Source organism: Lontra canadensis, unplaced genomic scaffold, assembly GCF_010015895.1.
Source record: "Lontra canadensis isolate GAN:19392208 unplaced genomic scaffold, GSC_riverotter_1.0 scaffold7, whole genome shotgun sequence".
Taxonomy (NCBI): domain Eukaryota; kingdom Metazoa; phylum Chordata; class Mammalia; order Carnivora; family Mustelidae; genus Lontra; species Lontra canadensis.
In genome coordinates this window covers 24554819-24576450 of record NW_022631001.1, presented here as the reverse complement: position 1 = coordinate 24576450, position 21632 = coordinate 24554819, and the positions used below count along the sequence as shown (strand labels likewise).

At 46.8% G+C, this 21632-nt stretch overlaps 1 protein-coding gene across 9 annotated transcripts in view; it reads right to left on the bottom strand.

Annotated features, from left to right (window-relative positions):
- Positions 1-1742: 1742 nt before the first annotated feature.
- C2CD3 (C2 domain containing 3 centriole elongation regulator) overlaps positions 1743-21632 on the bottom strand; it is a 143190-nt gene continuing 123300 nt past the window's right edge. For 4 of the 9 annotated variants that reach the window (XM_032853102.1, XM_032853103.1, XM_032853104.1 and 1 more), the window contains 3 exons: positions 18528-18639; positions 6896-7012; positions 1743-2555 (listed from right to left, as the gene is read on the bottom strand). In XM_032853102.1, the coding sequence (XP_032708993.1) occupies positions 2415-2555; positions 6896-7012; positions 18528-18639 (370 nt within the window). In that variant the 3' untranslated portion in view covers positions 1743-2414. Of the gene's footprint in view, positions 2556-6393; positions 6774-6830; positions 7013-18527; positions 18640-21632 lie in introns of those variants that run through there. The other 5 variants (XM_032853108.1, XM_032853112.1, XM_032853105.1 and 2 more) reach the window with 4 other exon arrangements.

The following is a 21632-nucleotide window of genomic DNA, read 5'->3' as shown; positions in this document are numbered from 1 at the left end:
CCTGTCCCCAGAATCCAACAGGCACTAGAAGTTCAAAGGTTGGTGGCAAGGGCTGGGAGCAGCCAGCATCTGGTGATCAGAAACATCCATTTTCAGGTCTCTGCAGAGGCAGTGCCTGAAAGGAAGTGAGGGAGATGATGGCTCGTTGTCAAATACGTACCTCATGCCCTTAAGCCAGGCTGCATGGCTCGCAAGGCATTTCATCTCTGAGCTGTCACCGGGAAAGAGATCCAACTTTCAGGGAGAGGATACTGGTAAATAACACACTCTTTTTAAGTGGAGGTGATGGTTTACAGACCCTTAGGGTGCCCTTTTATTTTGGGGGGTTGCTCTGAGCCTGGGTAGGAAAAACCGCCTGGGTAGGAGCAGCCTGTGTCCTGCTGTGGCCTTATCCTAACTTGACCTAATCAGGTTATTTATAGAAGCTGGAGCAGGATTTGGAAGGAAAATTCTTCACCTGAGGCTTAACCCCTCAGGCCTGGGCCCCCAACTGCCCCTCTGTAGGTTCTATGTGGCCTTAAGGCAGGTGGAGCCCTTGCCTTGAAAGCTCCTACTGTCAACCTGAGATGCGGGGGAGGGTGTGAGCCGGCAGGCTGAAGGCTGAGGGGCTGAGAAGAACAAAAAGGGAACAGCCTGGTGGGAGGGCACTTCACTGATGGGGGGGCACCCTGTTCCTCGGGGTTTGTGCATCACCCTACACCCTCAGGCGCGTCCTGCCTGTCTCAGAGCCGTTGGGGTGCTTGCCTGTCTGCTGGTTAGCTCGGGAGCTCCGGGGGTGGGGGTGGGGTAGGAGGAGCTGACATTTCCTCAGCTTCCACCAAGTGCCAAGTGCAGGCGAAGCACTTTCACAAATGTCATCTTGTTTAGTCTTCACAACAACCCTCTGAAGCGTTATTATCTCCGCTTTGCAGATGAGGCAACAGCGGCTCAGTTGGAAGGACAGTCAAGCTGGAGGGGACCTATGAGGGAAGTGGCAGTGTCGACATGTCTCTTCCCTGTCCCTAGCAGCATGTGGCCCTGAGTGCTCTCCTGGTTTTTTCTCTGGGCTCATCCTCCGACTTTTCCGGGAAGCCCGCCCTGGTTGCTCCAGCCCACATGTTTTTTTTCCATCCATTTCCCCAATTCAGACCACTCACTGGCTACTCCCTGTGTGCAGAAGCCTTGTGACACCTCTGGAAATGTTGTATGTGGTGATTCCTTTCCTAGCTATATAAACAGAGGCAAATGACTTGACTTTGGAGAGTTTCAGTAAATGTAAAATGGGTATCATGACCTGTAGGTTATAGAGTTGTTATGAGGACTAAGCAAAATGGCCTGTGCTTGGGGAGGAAAGCGGGACCCTCCATGTTAGTTCTCCTCCAACCTTCTCTCCCAGCCATTCTGCACATCTTTGTGTTTTTCTTATCTTCCCCACAGGCCCGTCTATAGTAGCTGCTCAAATGTTTGGAGTTTGACAGTCTTAACCCAGAGCAATTCATCCTAGAGAGATCAGGGGTTCTGAGCGGACCTGTTCCAGGAGACTCCTCCACTCTGTTGCCGGATTGGAGGCATAAGCAAAGGAATAACGGAGTGTCCGCCCAATCTGATCTCTCACCATGAAGTCTTGTGGTGACCCTGGCCCCTGGTTCAAGGTTAGCTTAAGGGACTGTATGGTTTTCAAGCTTTCCTTTGGCTGTTAGAGCACAAATGGATTCCTAACACCCCAGTCCAGTGGCCAACCCAGGAAACACCTGTTTACAGAATACAAATACCAATATGATTTTATTCAAACACAGGCAGGAACAAGGACCTCCAGAGCTGGGTAAAAACAATAAGTTAAAAGCATGGTTAGAATTTCAGATAATCAGACAAAAGTCCAAAGGAGGTGATTTTCCCCCCTCCTTTTCTATTGATTAATTCAACACAGCGTAAAAATAATTTCTATCTATAAAATACCCTTATTTCTAAGCAAATCAGCTGAGGTGGCTCAAGGACTTCCTCAGCTATGCACAACACACACAATCTCCACCCCCACCTCTACCCCACCCAAACTTTAAGTCAAAAATGGCCCATGATATTCAGGCAGAAGGTGGGCTCATGTCAGCAGTAGGCTATCAAGGACACTGGAAGGAGTTTCTCAGCCGAGAGATGCCTCCTTGGGTCCCTTGGTCAAAAGCTGGGTGGTTCCACTTGGGTACTGGAGTCCATTTTGTTTAGAAGGAAGAAGCTGAAATCCTAGCAGATGGACTTTGGACTGGTTTGGAACATTCCTCCAGGCTGCGCTGGATGGGGTCCCAAGGCACCCATGGACTAGGCTGGTGGTAGTTTCAGGGCCCTCACGGCCTTGAAGGAAGCAGACCTTGTGTCTCATGTGAGCCGGACAAGGCCAAAGGAAAGTGGGCAGGCGGATCCTTCCCTTTGTCTTTCAGTCTGTATTAGTCTTTCTGGGAGTACTGGGAAGAAAATATCCGTGCGATCCTGCGAGTTTCTTCCTCAGGCAAGTTGGGAGGCAGCGATTTGGGTCTGGGACGACAAGGCCTTCTGGACAAGACTCTGCTGGAGGCCTCACTCTTGTCCTGAAAGAAGAAGTCAGCTAGGTGAGGATATGGCACCTCCAAGAAATGACTTTGGTTCCTCTCCTATCTTGGCTCTCTGACTAATATTGATATAGAGCTGACTGGTTTACAAAGCACTTTATGTACCTGATCTTGTTTAACCCTCATCTCAACCCCACGGGTGGGCACGTTGTTCCTAGGTCATGGACAGGAAACCAGAGTTCAGGTTTAAATAAACTCAAGGTCCCACAGCTTGGCGTGGCAGAGACGGGATGTGAACCCTAGCTGAGCCTCTGTCTGCCTGTGGAGGAGGAGCAGTCCCCTCCGGGACAGGATTAAAGCCTCATCCCTTCTCTTGCTGCATGAATATGGATAAGTCATTCGTCCTCTGAGTTGTAACTGTTCTATATGTCACCATGGGAATATATCCAATTGCCAGGGAGGAGATGTTGGTGAATACTACACTCTCAGTATGGCCCCTGGGAGTTCTGACAGCCGGCAGGTGACATGAACCACATCCCGACACTGCCCTCCTACCAAAGCTTTCCCTGCCTCAGGCTGACAGGGTATCACTAGTTCCCCTTTAAGGTCCTAGTGTACATTTGGGTTATGTGATGGTGGTCTTCTGGACTCCTATATGACTCACTCTTTTGCTCATTCAACTGCTCCCCACTCCACTTTATTTTCTGTACCAGGTTCCTGCCCTGGAATAGCTCAAAGCTATACAAAAAAGCCAACCCAGGCAGCCAGTTGACAGGAAGAGGCAGTGCTAAAAGGAGATGGGAGTCGCCACCACAGGTGAACTTGGCTGACCTCAATAGCATGCAGCCTGCCCTATGGATGGGTATCTCTGTCTCCAAATCCATGTGCTGAGGTCTTCACAAGCTGATGGAGGCATAGGCAGCTCACTGCACCACTCCCCAGGCACCAAGAATCAGTTTGGTGGAGACCCCAGAGATCTGAAACTACCTCCATGCCCCTTGTGATTCTGCAAATGGGAAACTGAGGCCCAGGGAGTTGCTTCTGGGATCAGTAACATTTAGTAATCCCCTTCCTTCACTTAACCTTTTCAACGCCTACTGTGAGGAGACAGAAATGAACAGAACCCAGTTCTTGTTCTTTTTTATTTTAAATATTGTATTTATTTATTTGAGAGAGAGCATGAGTGGGGGGTGGGCAGAGGAGAGGGAGAAGCAGACTCCCTGCTGATGGATTCCTAACAGGGAGCCCAATGTGTGGGCTCGATCCCAGGACCCTGAGATCATGACCGGAGTCAAAGGCAGATACTTAACTAAGCCACCCACGTGCCCTCAGAACCCAGTTCTTGACTTCCATGGCACCGAGAGGACAGAGTGATCTACTAAAAAAATTAGAAAAGCAGTCAGAATGTGATAAGGGGAGTGGATAGCCAGGCAGCCTTGAGGACTACCTGCCAATCTGGAATTCTAAATGCTGAAGGGGTCTACAGAACCTGAGCAAACTCTCACCACTGATAGCCCACAGTTAGGGTTGCCTGAGAACCAACCCACAGCTCCATGTCTTCTAGGGAGGCCTAGGCTAAAAGGAAAAAAGGAAAACTACTCTTTGCTCATGACTGGAGTTCTTCCTTCCAAAATATGAGAGGTGCTGTATAATGCCATAGGCCAGGATAGACTAATTGTCCAGTCCCTGGTTGTTGCCCTCCTCCTCTACACTGGATGGGTGCTCCTGCAAGACACGGACTGAATCTGATGCTTATGACTCCAACTGTGCCAGGTCCAAGATGGGAGGTCGGTAACTGCTAGACCAGTAATGGGTGGGACCAAGCCCTGGTGACCAGAGGCTGAAACTGGGTCGGGAGGAGGCTGCCTCTTACAAAAAACATCTTATTCATTCATTCTAGAACCAGTGTTGTTGGCCTACCATGTGCCAGGCCTTTGGTTAGGTCAAATTCTCTCAGGCTCTTGGAAGCACATTAAATCTTCATATACCCCTCTGTACTCCCAAGATCTAAGACTGTTGTCTTGTGAGCTATTTAGGATTTAGAGGTAATGATGAATCCCCTTCTAGTGCCCTGGCTCCACGCAGACACATTTTCTGGGTCACCAGCTGTACCTTAACTTTCCATTTCTTTCTCTGCTACAGTGAAAGGGGACAGAGATGTTTGTTTTAAAAGCTAAATGGGAAAACAGGCCTAAGACCATAGTCCCCTATCTCAAATCCTAAACCAAGCTTCTGTGTCCTCATCTGCCAGAAGAGAAGCACTGTTTTCAAGAAGTTCTGGTAGGTCTTATTTTCCATCCCTGGAAGGGTCAGTTGGGTACTTCAGTTTATGAAATGACCATTAAAGAACTTTGTTAGTGACTCATCAATTCAACCCGATCAATTTTTTTAAAATAAATAAATTTATTAAGCGTTTTTTTTTTTTTTGTTTTTTTTTTTTGGAGCATGCACATGCATGATGGGGGGGGAGGGGCAGTGGGAGAGGGAGAAGCACGGTCCGCTGCTGAGCGGGGAGCCCAATGTAGGGCTCCATTCTAGGACCCTGGGATTATGACCTGAGCTGAAAGCAGATGCTTAACCGACTGAGTTATTCAGGCGCCCCTCAACCCGATCAATTTCTAAGGACAATACGTAGCCATGGTTTCTGTCCCCACAGGGCTGCTCAGGCTAGAGGGGAGAAGACAGATGCCAACCCACCCAACAATCACAGAGATGAAGCTTAGAACTCGGAAGCATGGAGAAGGGAGCAATTCATGACAGCCAGGATGGACAGGGGAGGCTTCACACAGAGGTGAGATCCTAGATGGGCAGAGTGGCAGCTCAACTGGAGGTGGAATGAGGTCATTTCACTGGGGGTAACAGCATGAGCACAGGCCCGCACCTGACTGGCTGGGCCAACATCTGCCCTGGAGCTGAATCAAGTGTGGCTGGTTCAACCAACTTCCCAGCATTCACACCCGCACCGGCAACCCAGGGGGCTTTATCTGTATGGCCCAGGCCCAGGGACAGGGCTTGGCTCTGTGTACTAGGCAGGGCAGGGGTGTGGAAGGACAGAGAACACACACTCAGCAGCATTTGGCTTTTGTTGACCTCATTAGGGTCTAAAAAACATCTTGACTGGGAGTAAAGGTTCTTCCTTCATCAGTTATTACTCCAAAACACACAACTATGGAGGCGCTGGGCAGAGGTGAAATTGCTCAGAGCAAGGACACCCCTCCACGTTCTGACTGCTCCTCCGAAACCCTCGCATGCTCCTGCTGGAGCCCTGGGGGCCCAAGCCCTGAGCAGGGCCCCTCGCTCAGTACAGATGCCTGCCTTGCTCGACTTCCACCCACTTGGCTGGCTGCCTTCCCCTAGGCTGGGACTAGGACTTGTTGGGGCTAGAGAGTAGCAGATTCAGCAGCCACAGCTAGGAGCAGGGCAGAAATGGGGACAAGATACATAGACCAGGGGCCTAGCCCTGAGAGACAAATCCTAAATTTGAGCCCCCAGCCCAACTGCAGCGTGGCTGGGCTCCATGAACAGATGATGGGAGAGGAGGTGCTCTGTCACTCAGGAACGGCTTCCAGCTGGTGGATCCTTCTTTGGCCAGGTCCCTGTGACATAGTATCTTCTCTAAAACCTCCCTCAGGAAGGCCCAGCCCTCTTCTTTTTCTTTCTTTTCTTTTCTTTTTTTTTTTAAAGATTTTATTTATTTATTTGACAGACAGAGATCCCAAGTAGGCAGAGAGGCAGGCAGAGAGAGAGGAGGAAGCAGGCTCCCATCTGAGCAGAGAGCCCGATGCGGGGCTCGATCCCAGGACCCCGGGATCATGACCTGAGCTGGAGGCAGAGGCTTTAACCCACTGAGCCACCCAGGCGCCCCGAGGCCCAGCCCTCTTCTTTGGGCTGAAATGTGGTCTGGTCCAAGCCACTATATTCTGGGTTCTCTCCACTCTAGTCCCCCAGTGGATCCTCTTGAACAGATCATCTGCCGGAAGGTGGTGGGTGCAGTCTCCCCACTCACCCCTGCTTCAGGGTGTTCCTGGGACTCTCAGAAGGGAGGCAGTGGGGTAGAGTGGAAGGAAAATTGTCTGTGGCCAAACTCAACTATCCACTTGCTTGATGCCAAGACACACTCTTTCTCTGGGTCTCGGTATCTTTGTTACCAAAGGGAACTAAGAACTTCTGTTTGGCCTTCTAATCCAGGTCTACTATGAAGGCGAAATGAAATTCATACGTGACCAAGGGTCTGGTCGGCTACATCTTGTAAAACACCTGCTACGTGAAATAAATGGATAAAATCTTAAAAAAACAAAAAAAAACAAAAAAAACCTGCTACAGAGAGGACTTGCTGTTCTCAGACCTCACCTGGGCAGAGTAGAAGTAAGGTACTGTACCTCCCCAAGGCATGCCCCCAGGCCTGGCCAAGCTCTCCCCACTCCACTGCCCTCTGCCCAGTGAACCTCTGGACCTGGCATCAGGGCTGAAGTTTTGTTCTTTTCTAGAGCGATTCCCTTAAGTAACATAAACACAGACTTAGTTGCTGAAACAAAACTTTTGCAAGAGCTAAAAACTGAAAGTAAACAGCTCCCTGATTCTGGCTGGCTAGGTAGGCTTGCCAACAGATTGCTGCCCCAGAGATAGTTCAGTACAGCTGCCTGCCTTCCTCAACTTTCACCCCCTTGGCTGGCTGCCTTCCCCTGGGGTGGCTCCCAGAGTCCTCTCCGAAGGCTGGAATTAGGACTTCCTTGGGCTAAAGAGAGTTTGCAGATTCAGCAGCTACAGCTAAGAGCAGGGGAAATGTGGGGACAAGACACAGACCAGGGGCCTAGCCCTGAGAGGCCAATCCTAAACCTGATCACTCCGCTCAAGTGCAGTGTGGCTGGGCTCCCTACTCTGAGCTCACCCTCTGCTCCTGCAGTAGAGCCTGGTCACGTGGTTCTCACCACCTACATGCTCCCTCCATTCCTCACCACACCCACTTCTTTCCCTATCCTTCCTCTGAGGAGCCTTCCCGGACAAGAGGCCCATTCTATAGGGACTAGAGCCACTCCCTCACCCTGGGTCTCAGTCTCCCCATCTATAGAATGAAGAGGCCTAACTAAATCAAGACCCTTTGACCCTCTGAACTCACACCCTGCTAGGGAGAGGGGTTGAAAGTCCCGACTCCTGAGAGGGAAGGGTTAAAGTGTCACTTCTGGAAGAGGTCCTTGCTCCTCCCACACTCTGGCTTCAGAGTATCTCAGGCAACTTGAGCCCTGTGCCTGCCCAAAGGTCCTGTGGGCCCTTTCCTGTGAGGTGCCTGCCAAGTTGCATTCTGGGTCAGGGTGGGCACCAGCCAATTCTGGCTGTTACCCCTGACTTCTGTACACCCTTGGCAAGGGAGCTCATCTCCCAAAAGCTCTGTGTGGACTTTATCAAAAACCCTTGGACCTTTAGGATTCTTCTTGGCACTCTGCAGAGAGCTGGGGACTTGGTGGCTCAAAGAACTGAGGCAGTACATTAAGAGGGACATCTCAGCCATCAGGCTTAGACCACAGGCTGAAGAGAGAGGATACTGGGCTCAGGAAGTTCCCTTGGGCCCCAGCTGACCAGATCTGACGGTTTTATGGAAGCTGGGTTTCTCTACCAGGACTGTGCATCTCTTAGATGCCTCTAGGCCTGAGGAAGGGAAACCAAGAGACAGAAAAAATTCTTTGAACTCCTGTGAGAAGAGAGGCAAACTTAAAGCCTTAAGACTCATATACAGGCAGACCAGAGACTTCTGAGGCTAGATCTGTTACCCTCAGATAGGGGTGGTGTATCACCCTGGGCTTCTAACTCAGGGTCTGAATGGAGCAAAGAGTCTACCACTATAGCTTGAAAACTGCTTCCATACTTCAGGGCTGCTCTGTGGGGCTTAACTTCCCAGCTCCCAGTTCCTGGTGCTAAGCTTTTGATCACGCCCCTATCCCTTAGCGTTTCATTGTACCAGTTTCCCCCAAAATGGAACAATAAATAAGAGGGGAGACATCTCAATAGTAATGATGATAAAAATAATAATAGCTAACACTCATACAGTTCTCTCTCAAAAAGATTTATTTACTCCTCAGGAACAACAGCACCTGGCCCCATGCCTGTGGTTCATCCGGGAACTTGTTCCTGCTGTGTGGAGAGCCTGGCCTTGGCAGGAGGGCACAGAACAAGACAAGGCCCATCTCACAGTAAAGAAATGCCGTGCAGGCAGGCAAGGACACCAAAACTCAGATGATAGGTTACTTTTGCTCTTTGCTTCTGATTCCTATCCCAACCTGACTGTTCTGTTTGAGTTCAATCCCTCCCTACCTTTGACCTCCTTTCTAGCGTACACTGCTTGGACCTCTGAGTTGCCAAATTCTGCTGATTCCCTGAGAGGTTTCTTTTCTCCAGAATCACAGCTTATAAAACCTTTCCTTCATCTCTGAATTCTACTCAAGCCACTGTTGTGGCTCTGTCTTCTTTTCCCTAAATTCATTCTTTTTTGTCTTGTTTTCCATAAGTGTTATTGTAGGCTAATATCACTTGGGAAAGCTAGTGAGCGGTTTGGAGGCCAGTACCCCTAGGAACCGAGCTCCCTGCAGACACAGTCCGTAGTACCAAGTCCAGCCCTTTAAGCATGACAGGTACTTGATAGGAGCTGGAGGACTGAGATATAAAGCTGGCTCCCCTGGGGAACTGTGAGCTCCTGAGGGAAGGGGACTTCTATCCTCTCTGAACCTAGTTCAGGACTATGACTTTAATTTGCCAGAAGATGTATGTGTCAAGTTTGAGGCCGAAATTACCTCCCTACGCTCTGGCCTACGTGTCCTCAGGCCCAGTTCTGGCTCTCCTAGTCATTAATGAGAAGTTACTGGAGGGTTCCAAGGAGAGAAGTCACAGGATTTACTCAACATCTTAAAAGGTTAACAGATGCTGTATGGGGAATGGGTTGCCAGGGGCAAGGGCAGAAGCAGAAAGGCAAGTGAGATTTCTGCAATAATCTAGGTAAGAGGTGACAGTGGTTTAGACCGTGGTGGTAATGGTTGGTGTGGTGATAAATTAGATCTGGATGTATTTTAAAGACAGAGCTGCCAGAATTTCTTGGTGGATTGGAAATAGAGGTGTCAGGGGGATTCTAAGGGTTTTGGTCTAAACCACAGTACTAGAAGGATAGGGTGTCTGGTAACTGAGATGGGGAAGACTGAGGAACAGCTTTGAGGAATCAAATCTGGAGTGAGTGTTAATTTGAAGTATCTGTTAAATACCTAAGTGGAGCTGTTGGGTAGGCAGCTGGCCACATGAGCCTAGAGTTTACAAAAGTCTGAGTGAAGATAACAGTAGCAGTGGTCAGCACATAGAAAGGATTTAAAGCTCTGAGATCAGATGGGGTCATCTGGAAAACAAATGTAAATGGAGCAGTCTAGACTCTGCCCGCGGTTACTCCTTTGTTAACAAGTAGAGGAAATAAGGAGGAACCAGCAAAGGCGGCTGAGCGGGAACAGCCATGAAGGAGGTGGAGAACTGAGAGGAATTGATGCCTTAGAAACAAGTGAAGAAAGTGTTTAAAGGAGAGAGAGAGATCGACTATGTCACACGCTGCTGAGAGGGCAAATAAATGGGGCACTCAGATTTGATAGGTGGCTTAGGAATATGGGTTTTTATTTTTTTAATATTTATTTATTTGACAGAGATGACAAGTAGAAAGGCAGACGGGGCAGTGGGCGGGGGGGGGGGGAAGCAGGCTCACCTCTGAGCAGAGAGTCCGACATGGGGCTGGATCCCAGGACCCTGAGATCATGACTCGAGCTGAAGGCAGAGGCTTAACCCACTGAGCCACCCAGGCGCCCCAGGAATATGGGTTTTTAAATTATAAAAAGGTTTTTGCTTTTTGGCAACCCTGAAGAGTCCGCCTGCCTTCCAGCTGTGGGAAAGCGTGGACATGAGTGAGACTGGTTAGGAGTCATGAGAGAGATGATGAAGACAGATAACAGGATGGTGGGAAGTGAGTACACGTAGATGATATTTAGTGGGCTGAATTAACAGATCCTGGTAACAGAAGAGCTCTGGGGTAGGGGGGTAAAGGAGCAAGAGAGGGGAAAGAGGACACGCTTCTGGCAGAAAGGCTGTGCAAAGGGAGGTGCCAAGCTCAAGTTTTGGACATAGTGCACTGTTTGTGACACATCAAGGAAAAGATGGCTAGGATGCGGCTGGATTCAAGTGTGTCTGCAGCATGGGAGAGAAGTCTATAGACGAAGATAAGGATTTGATGGATCGTCAAACTGTAAATAACTTAAATACTTGGAAGTGGTTGAGATTTCCCCAAAGAAACAGCTGCAAGAGCAGAGGACAGAAACTTGGGGGAAAACAACATATGAGATGCTGCTGTCTCATCTTCTCTTTCCTCCCCTTTAGGGAAGTTGATAAAACTAATTTACCCACAAGCAGCTAAGCAAACAGAATCAGACGTAACTTTCAATAAAACCAGGAAGCTGTCCCAGCGAAGAGGTCCTTGATCATGGGAGGTAAGACAAAGCAGAGGCAGCAGAACTTGACTAATGCGCAAGTACTACGACACCGCCACTGGCTGGCGTGCAGCAGTCCTGCTCAACGGCCACCCACCTCCTCCTCTTCTTCTGAAAGCGGCGATAGCCGGAAAGGAGGCAGTCATGAGAAGCAGAGCTAAGGGTCGGCCTCTGTTCCCTATCTCTGTGGCACTTGGTATTCTATAACCTCCCCGTGAGGCCTGATAACCCCATCTGACAAGTGAGGAAGGAAACAGACTCAGCAAGATCAGACTTGACTAATGTCACACAGAGACCTGTAACCACTACACCGTTGGGGAAGGGGTGGAAAAAACCCTGTTTCACAAAAGCTGGACGTGTTTCTGAGCCAGAAACCTAGAGCCACGTTTCTGGCTCTAGGGCATCATTTCAACGTGAAGTGAAGGATCAGGCCTTCCCTTAGAGCTTGTGGTGAGGCCAGAACAGTTGAGCCAGTGCTTGCAGAGTCTCTCCTCCTGTAGGGACGGGTTGCTTGCCTGGCCCTGAAGCAGGTTAGCTACAGTGGTCCTAGGACACTGGTTGAGAAGAGCCCAGCAGCCTCTCAAAATGCTCCCCTTCAACCTTCAGGGCCAAGGCTAGCCTTAGGAGGAGGCAGAACAGATGACATTCTCAAATGAGGGTAATAGGACAGGGTTGCTGCCCTTCTGTCCCTAACTCTCACTTCTACTGTTGACAAGGCCTGAGACATTACAAAAAACAGAAGACAACAAGAGACAAGAAGAGAAAATAGATGGGCACCTGGGTGGCTCAGGTGGTTAAGCATCTGCCTTTGGCTGGGATGATGATCCCAGTGTCCTGGGATGGAGCCCCATGTTGGGCTCCTTGATTGGCAGGGAGCCTGCTTCTCCTTCTGCCTCTGCCTGCTGCTCCCCCCTGCTTGTGCTCTCTCTGTCAAATAAATAAAATCTTAAAAGAAAAAAAAGTAAAGAAAATAGAAGCTTCCATCAAATGGGAAACACTACCACCAAATTTCTAATCCCACTTGCTTTAGCACCCATATTCTTGATCTTCTCCATCTTCCTTCATGCTTCAAGGTGTTTTCTTTTTGCTCTCAAAAGGCTACCTCCACCTGTGTTCTGCATCCCATGCCCTCTCTGACTCAAGGACCATCCTTTCTCTTCTTCTCCTGCATCTTCCCATTCTTTTATGGGACCATTGCATTCACATAAAGAAAGCTGTAGCCATTCCCGTATTAAACAAAACCAACCCCCAAAACCTTCCCTTTACTTCACATGCTACTCTAGCCACTACCCTATTTCCCTGCTCCACAGTCACAGCCAGATTTATGGAAGGAGTTGGTATCTCCATTTTGGAACCATTCAATCACTCTTAAAATGTTAAATACATACAGTTTTGTGATTTCATTGTGTTAAACACCAAAGAAACCATGTGACATATGTAAATTATAAAGCATTATAAAAATGAACATCTGTGAATCTACAACCCAGTCTAACTGTGAAAATAAAGGAAACCTCATTTAAAATGGAGTCAGGAAGCCCTGAAGGGGAAGCTCTCACACACTAGCTCTGATGGTAAGAAGCAAACCTAGCATTCGTCAACAGAAAGAAGCTTACTTATTTCCATACCCCAATAGGAAAAAGGAAGAATTCCTCCTTGCCCAGCAACAACGTAGCCAAGGAGAACTCAGCAGAAAAGTCTCCCAGGTTCCTCCCTTCACCCTGTAAAAGCAGGCCCCTCTCCTCTGTTCTGCAGACTTGCCTGTTTTGCCATAGTTTGCTGGTCCCAAAACTGCAATTCCTCTGCTATTCCAGAATAAACTCAGTTAGCTGGTAAAATAACCCGTTCTTTCTTTCTTTTTTTTTTTTTTTCCAGGTTAACAGAATCAACCTAAGAACTAAAATATTGATAATATTGTTGTATAGACCTGTGTTCTTCCTCCCCTATCTTACCCCTGCCTCCACAACTATGAACATTGTAGTCAAACTGTTAAAAGGTCACATTACCATTCTGGGCAACAGTAAAAATGATGCCTGCTTCTCATCAGAAACAATGTAAGTCAGAGTGTGGAATGATCGCTCTAAAATGCTAAAACAAAATTCAAGTTGGAATTCTATAGCCAGTGGGAAAAAATATCCTTGAAAAATGAAGGCAAAATAAAGATATTTTCAGACAATTGAAGCTGTTGCCAGTAGGTCTGCAGTACATGATTCTAAAGGAAGTTCTTTGTGCTAAAAGGAAATGATCCTGGCTGGAAATCAGGATGTGAAGGAGGAATGGAGAATACCAGCAAGTATGTGGGCAAATATGAACGTCTGGTTTTTGTCTTAAATTCTGCAAAGAGGCTACTCTGAAGACCTTCTGAGACCATAAGCTGAGATTATGGGGCTCCTGCCCAAGTATAATTCATAAACAGATGTAAAATAAACCATAAGTGTAGTGAAGTTAAAGTTCTGACTTATCCCATGGTAACTATTTCAATGCTTTCAAAAATAAATGTAATTCTTAATAATTTTTTCCCTTAACTTTTGGTGCCTCTACTTGCTAGTCTTAAACACAAACTTGATTCTTAGGTTATTCAGCACTGGGCAGCAGCCAGCCAGAGCACAAGACTCGGAAAATATGCATTCAGTAGTGACAGGGTCATTGCTAGTGAGGACGACCAGCCTCCTGAGGTGTCCTGGGACTTTTAGTGCTGAAATGGCTAGTTTTGAGTGTGATGATTAGTTACCCTAATCAAGATCCAGGATGAGGTCCTGAGGAGAGAAGAGCCCTGAGAACAGCAGATAAACAATGGAGTTTTGCTGTGACTAAGAAAGAGAAACAACTGAAAAGTATTTAAGACTTACATTCTCAAAACTAGACTTGCCCTTTAGTTGAAGTGAAAATTCTTATTTCTCCCTCTCCCACACTTGTGTCTTATGTTTAACAGATCAAAGACCGATAATTCCCTTGGGAGCTGGTATATCATGAAGGCAGAAACAGAAAAGCAGGAACAGCAGTTCTGCATGGTAGGGACACAACAGCTCAGAGTAGCTCACAGACTCCCTTCCTATGGGCGTAACTCATTGACATTTCACCCACTTTGCTGGGAGGGGAAGAGAGAAAAGGAACTAACAGTGTCTACTTTTTTCCTCTAGAAAATTCTTGCCATCATTCTATTAGGTAAGAATTATTTTAGCATGATGGTACATAAAAGGAAACAGAAACTCAGAAAGGTCAAGTCACTGTTCAAGATCCCTTAATTCCTTAGTAGCAGCTTCAGTGTTTGACCTCATGGGCATCTCCCTCAAAATCTTGTGCCTGGTACCTGGATAGAGGCTGGTGACTCCAGCATAAATGCTGGTGGGTATGTATGGGACATGCAAGAGGAAGGAGATGAGCTGGAGAGTACAAACCAGAGCAGAAATAAAGGCTACAAAATGCAGAGCTCCTGGGTAGGGGCAGGCATCTTTCCTTCTCCAGGAAGGAAATTTGATGAAAACTGAGATGTGTGAGAACTTAGACTGATCTGTCTACTAAATAAATGAGATGTCCTGAAAATGGTGCTAGGGAAGTTGAGGGAGAGAGGAGGAGGGAAAACTAGTAAAAGGATCAGATATCTGATGGCTTCTCTTTAGAACTATACCCTAGGGTCTCAAAATGCTTCTGGATGGACTCCATTGGTCATCAAAGTAGGTCCTGGAAAAGCATTAAAAATATTTAAGTGAAGGGGTGCCTGCATGGCTCAGTGGGTTAAAGCCTCTGCCTTTGGCTCAGGTCATGATCCCAGGGTCCTGGGAATAAGCCCCACATTGGGCTCTCTGCTCTGCGGGGAGCCTGCTTCCTCCTCTCTTTCTCTGCCTGCCTCTGCCTATTTGTGATCTCTGTCAAATAAATAAATAAAATGAAATAAAATATATTTAAGTGGGAAGGAGGAGCAACATGGTGGAGGAGTAGGAGACCTAAATTTCGTTGGGTCCCAGGAATTCAGCTAGATAATTATCAAACCATTCTGAACACCTATGAACTCAAAAAGATATCGAAGAAAAGAATAGCAGCAATTCTAGGAATGGAAAAGTGACCACTTTCTGGAAGGTAGGATGTTCAGAGAAGTGAATCTGAGGCGATATATGGGAAGACGGATTGTGGTGGGGAGGGGCCAGCTCCTGGCAAGCAATAGAACAGAGGAGCACAGAGTCGCAACTTTTATAGGTCTACTCCACTGAGGGATGCTGCTCCAGAGGTTAAGTGGGGAGTGGAGCCCTTGCTGAGACAATGTGGTCTCAGGTCCCTTGGGGCCACAGAAAGACCAGGGGTCCATGAGTGTGGCAGAGCTCCCGGGTGTTGGAGCGGGTAAGCTGGCTGCAAAGATGGAGTGGGCTCTCAGCTCAGGGTTGCCATTAACCATGATTCCCAGCACAGTCGGGTCACTGCTCTTTGAGCAGGGACCCCACAAGTGGTAGGTCCAGAGAGACCCACCCCCTTCCTCCCGAGAAGGAGGGGTGCAGGAGCATGCTGCAGAAATTGGCTGGGTTTGGAGAGTCCAAATAGGGCTGTGTGCCAGAGATAGACAATCTGGAAGAAATGGATGCATTCCTAGAGACATATAAACTGACAAAACTGAACCAGGAAGAAATAGAAAACCTGAACAGACCCATAACCAGCAAGGAAATTGAAGTCATGAAAAATCTCAAACAAGTCCAGGGCCAGATGGCTACCCAGGGGAATTCTACCAAACATTTAAAGAAGTAATACCTTTTCTCCCGAAACTGTTCCAAAAAAATAGAAACGGGAGGAAAACTTCCAAACTCATTTTATGAGGTCAGCATTACCTTGGATCCCCAAACCAGAGAAAGACCCTATTAAAAAGGAAAATTACAGACCAATATCCCTGATGAACATGGATGCAAAAATTCTTACCAAAGTACTAGCCAATAGGATCCAATAGTACATTAAAAGGATTATTCACCATGACCAAGTGGGATTTACTCCTGGCTGCATGGTTGGTTCAACATCGTGCAAATCAGTCAATGTGATATAATACATTAATAAAAGAAAGAACAAGAACCATATGATACTCTAAATAGATGTTAAAAAAGCATTTGACAAAGTACAGCATCCATTCTTGACCAAAGCTCTTCACAGTGTAGGGATAGAGGGTACATACCTCAATATCATAAAAGCCATCTATGAAAAACCCACAGCGAATATCATTCCCAATGGGGAGAAACTAAGAGCTTTTCCCTGAAGGTCAGGAACATGGCAGGGCTGTCCACTGTCATTACTGCTATTCAACATAGTACTAGAAGTCCTAGCCTCAGCAATCAGACAACAAAAAGAAATCAAAGGCATCCAATTCGGCAAAGAAGTCAAACTCTCACTCTTTGCAGATGATATGATACTTCATGTGGAAAACCCAAAAAGACTCCACTCCAAAACTGTAAGAACTCATATAGGAATTCAGCAAAGTGTCAGAATATAAAATCAATGCACAGAAACCAGTTGCATTTCTATACATCAACAGCAAGACAGAAGAAAGAGAAATTAAGGAGTCGATCCCATTTACAATTGCACCCCAAACCATAAGATACCTAGGAATAAACCTAACCAAAGCGGCAAACAATCTGTACTCAGAAATCTATAGAGTACTCATGAAAGAAATTGAAAAATATTCCATGCTCATGGTTTGGAAGAATATTGTGAAATATATATAGTGTATATGCTACCTAAAGCAATTACACATTTAACACAATCCCTATCAAAATACCATCAATGTTTTCCAAAGAAATGGAACAAATAATCCTAAAATTTATAGGGAACCAGAAAAGACCCCAAAATAGCCAGAGGAATGTTGAAAAAGAAAACCAAAGTTGGCGGCATCACAATTCCAGACTTTAAGCTCTGTTACAAAGCTGTAATCATCAAGACAGTATGGCACTTTCACAAAAACAGACACAGATCAGTGGAAGAGAACAGAGAGCCTGAATTCTGTGGTCAACTAATCTTTGACAAAGCAGGAAAGAATGTCTAATGGAAAAAAACAGCCTCTTCAACAAATGGTGTTGGGAAAATTGGACAGCTGCATGCAGAAGAATGAAACTGGACCATTTCCTTACACCACACACAAAAATAGACCCAAAATAGATTAAAGACATCAATGTGAGATAGGAATCCATCAAAATCCTTGAGGAGAACACAGACAGCAACGTCTTCGACCTCAGCTGCAGCAACTTCTTCCTAGAAACATCACCAAAGACAAGGGAAGCAAGGGCAAAAATGAACTACTGGGACTTAATCAAGATCAAAAGCTTTTTTTGCACAGCAAAGGAAACAGTCAACAAACCAAAAGACAACCAACAGAATGGGAGAAGATATTTGCAAATGATGTAGCAGATAAAGGGCTAGTATCCAAAATCTATAAAAAATTTATCAAACTCAACGCCCAAAGAATAAATAATCCAATCAAGAAATGGGCAGAGGATGTGAACAGATATTTTGCCACAGAAGACATCCAGATGGCCAACAAACACATGAAAAAGTTCTCAACATCACTTGGCATTAGAGAAATATAAATCAAAACCACAGTGAGATACCACCTCACACCAGTCAGAATGGCTAAAATTGATAAGTCAGGAAACGACAGGTGTTGGCCAGGATGCAGAGAAACGGGAACACTCCTACACTGGATAAAACATGTACCTCATTAGGTTGCTGAATAGCACCTTAATACAAGGTGCTTTGAACAGTGCCCAGCAAGCACCACCATGACCGCCATCTTTCAGCTTAAACACCGCCTCCTCAGAGAGACCCTGTTCTTTTCAGAACACTACTACTCATCACAATCTGTAAATATTTTGTTTACTCTTTGTGTTCCATGAAGACAGGGAATTTGTCTTGTTTACTATTGTATGCTCAGAACCTAGCACAGTGCCTGACGCAGGGTAGGTACTCTAGAAATATATGCTGAATGATTATGGAAGTAGTTATTACTATTACTATACTGGTGCTGTGCCAAGGCAGAAAAGAGGAGAGCTGGGATCTGTAACCATGTAGCTCAGCTGAAGGATGAACAGTTACAAGATGTTCTGTAAACAACAAATGGGTACAGCCCTGATACTATTCTCTTCTTCCAGACCTTACACATCTCTCACCAGGTGCTGAGGTTGGATCTCCTATCTGAAGCTTCCTCTGCTCATGCCCACCATGGCTTAGTGGCGCTCCCAAAGCACTCCCTATATTCATTTCTTGGCTGAGTCCTGTTTTTAACATTTCTGTACTACTTTTTCCACATGTCTTAGCTGATGATGCCCTGCTCTTTACACGTTTACTCTTCCTCATTTTGTGCCTAGTTCACCCCAGATGAGCTCCTTGTGTACCACTGGGCCTTCAGAGTATGCTCAGCACAAGCCTGGAGACTGACGATTGCTGCTGCCTTTTCAGGAAGCTGGCCCAGGGCAGCTCTGCATTCTGCACATGCTTTCATGGAAGAGATGAGGACTCTAGGAGAGGGAGGTCAGCCGGCTGTTCTTACCTGATCTGTTGCGGCTGGTGGTGGTATAGCTGCAGAGAGTGAGAGCATCCTCAGGGAGGCCTCCAACTGTTGGGGAGGCAAAAAGAAGTTGGGTACCACAATGGGCTGTGGCCTAGATGGTAGTTAAGGGACACAATTACCTAGAAATGTCCCCCCTTGCCAGACTGGCATCTCCCCTGGGCTTAGTCACCCCCACTCAGTTCCTCCAACTTATTCTTGTCCATGAAACCTCTGCTCCAGTGGTGCCTTCTGCCTGGAAGACCCTGCCCACCCCTAACAAATCAGTCTATACTTTCTGCAAGTGTTAGTTAAAATAATTCCTCCTCTTGGAAGCCTCTCCTAAAGTCAGCCCATTGTGATTCCTGCAGTCTGCAACACAAGATACTGCTTGTTTTTACTCTGCTAGAAGTCTTGATTTGTTTCAGTATTCCTTCCAGAAACTTCTCAAAGGCAAGGGCAGTTTCCATCAGTTACCTCACTACTTCCCTAGAGCCCTGTTTGAGGCTGATAGGCAGCAACATTTCAATTTGCTTTTTCATTTTCATTCAACTTGCTGAGGACCTGCGGCCCAAAACTGACCTGTTAGAAGTCCAACAGGGTCAGGGTAGAAAGGCGGCTTCAAGGGCAGTGTCCTGCCAGTTGCAACACCCAGGAATGAGGACTCTACAGAAGGGGCTGTCTGTGGTACAGCTTGTCTACCCGGTCTGCATCTGAGCCCTAGAAGCAAGTACCACATCTTGTACTTCTCCGTATCCTCTGACTTAATCCAGTCTGTGCAACACCGTGTTCCAAAAACATCTGTTCACTCAAAGCAATGATTCCATTTGGGAGGGGACTATTTTGGTGTTCTAATTTTTTTGTTTCTGTCCAATAAGCCAAATATGGTTCTGGTTCGAATTGGTTTATCATGGTTCTTCCAGGCTAGACTTTGAACTCCAAGAGGGTAGAGATGATTGATCTCTTTTTCACAGTCATATTCCTATCACCTAGCATAGTACCTGGGATATAGTAAGCGCTCAGTAAGTGTCTAATGAATGAACGAAATGCATCCTTTCCTGCTTTGGCTCAAATCCCTGATTTTTCTATAGAGAGGTGGAGGTGGAGGTGGAGACTCTGAAGGAGAGGAACCTTTTTACCCAAGCGTTTTTTTGAGGCCCAAGTGAAGCAGGATCTGGCTGCTCTGACTACTGGGGACTCTGCCAGTTAGCTGATGCTGTGGGGAAGGAAAAGCTTTGCTATGAGGGGTCACGGATGTGTCTGAAGCTCCAAAGCTCCCCATCTCAGCCACTTTTTAGACAGTGACTTGGGGAAAATTCATTTTTTTGCACCTATTTTTTCACCTGGTTATAGCAATGGTATCTTTTTGAGGATTACATGACTTTATAGACGCAAGTGCTTAGAGCAGTGCCTGACATATCAAGTGTTCACTCAACATCAGCTATTCTTATTTTCCTGGTTCATGGGGAAAAGGTGCCTATTCTCACTGTCCTTACCCCTCAGGTTCCCTGCCACTGAAGTCTGCCTTCTGTTCCCACCTCTGCACCATCCTCCTCAATGCTAATGCCACCATCAGTCCACATTCTACAGGACCTGTCTGAAGTGTCAGAGCACTGACCACTACTTCTCCCCGAAACTCTGCTCCCGCACGGCCTCTGTCCTGCTTTTCGATCTCCAACCAGCTCTTCTCTCCCTCCTCTGTGGCGTGTCTTATTCAGCACTTACAGCTGGGGGCTCCTCGGGGCTCCATCTTGTGTGTGTGCTTCTCCGTTTCCACGCTCTCCCTGCTGCCCTCATCTGTTTTCAGAGGCACCTACCTTTATAGCTGGTGTCCTCCAGGATGTCTTACAGGCACACATGTCCGAAGTGGAAATGTGCCCCTCCCCCACAAACTGTCTTTTTGTGCTGTTCCCTATCCAGTCAATCACCTCGCTTACCTAGCAACTTGTGACAGAACTCTCGGAGCCATCCTTTCTATTTCCTTCTTCCTCTTCCCTGCCCCTATCTAATTCTCCAATCTATGCCCCTCCTCTTCACCACAAAGCAGACTATGCTTTAGGTCACACTTAATCTTTTATTACTATTGCAAGTTTCCCACCTTGTCTCCTTGTTTCTGGCCTTCCCTTCATCTAACCCATCATCCACCCTCTACTTTGCTAATACGTAAACCTGACCAATCACATTCCTGCTTGCTTACCAGTTAATATTTACTGAACACTATGTACCAGGCATTTTGCTAGGTAGTTTACACTGTTAATTGACTTTTCACAATAATCCCACAAGAGAAGTACTATTAGTAGCTCTGTTTTAAAGATAAGGACACTGAAGTTTAACTTGGTTACAGGATAGAGTCCAACCACCTTAGCCGGGCATAAAAGGCTCTCAGAGGTAGCCCTGCCTCACCTCTCACAATTCCACATACCTCTGGGCTCTACCCAGAGTGAACTGCTGCCCACAGGCCAGGCTCTTTCACCTGGCTATGCCTCTGGACACGCAGTTCACTGTGACTAGATCTTTCTCTCCCCTCTGCCTACAGAATGCCTATTCATCTTCGAGGTCCAGCTCTACTGTCTCTCTTGCTGGGATGCCTCCAAACAGTATTACAAGAGCTTCTTCCTCTTGTTCCCTAGCATTGTCCATGTTACATCACAGCACTTAGAATGAGAAACTGTATCACTGCCTGTCCCTGCCTCATAAGGGGAACTTCTGGAGTAAGGTCTATTTCAAATCTGTTTTCAGTAGCAGCACACAGCCTGGCAACACCCAATTTTGATGAATTACTACTTGGGAAGGTCCAAATTAGAGCAGTATTCTTAGTATCTGGGCACAAGTGACTGCTCCAGCACAGACCATATGCGTTCTAAGCACAAGTAAACTGGCTGTAAAGGCAGCAGCGTCAGAAGCCAGGAAGGAACTCCATTGGAGGTGGTCTGCTTTCAGTGTCAGACTCCAGCCATTTCATGGTTTCAGTCTTTTCTGAGTCCCCATCACCTGCCTACCCTTTAGTTTCTCTCTGCTCTGCAACACAAATCACATTTATGTAGTGGGTGCTCATTTAATTTCCTCAAGAATCAATCTGACTTGATTTTCTCAAGAATCTTGTGAAAT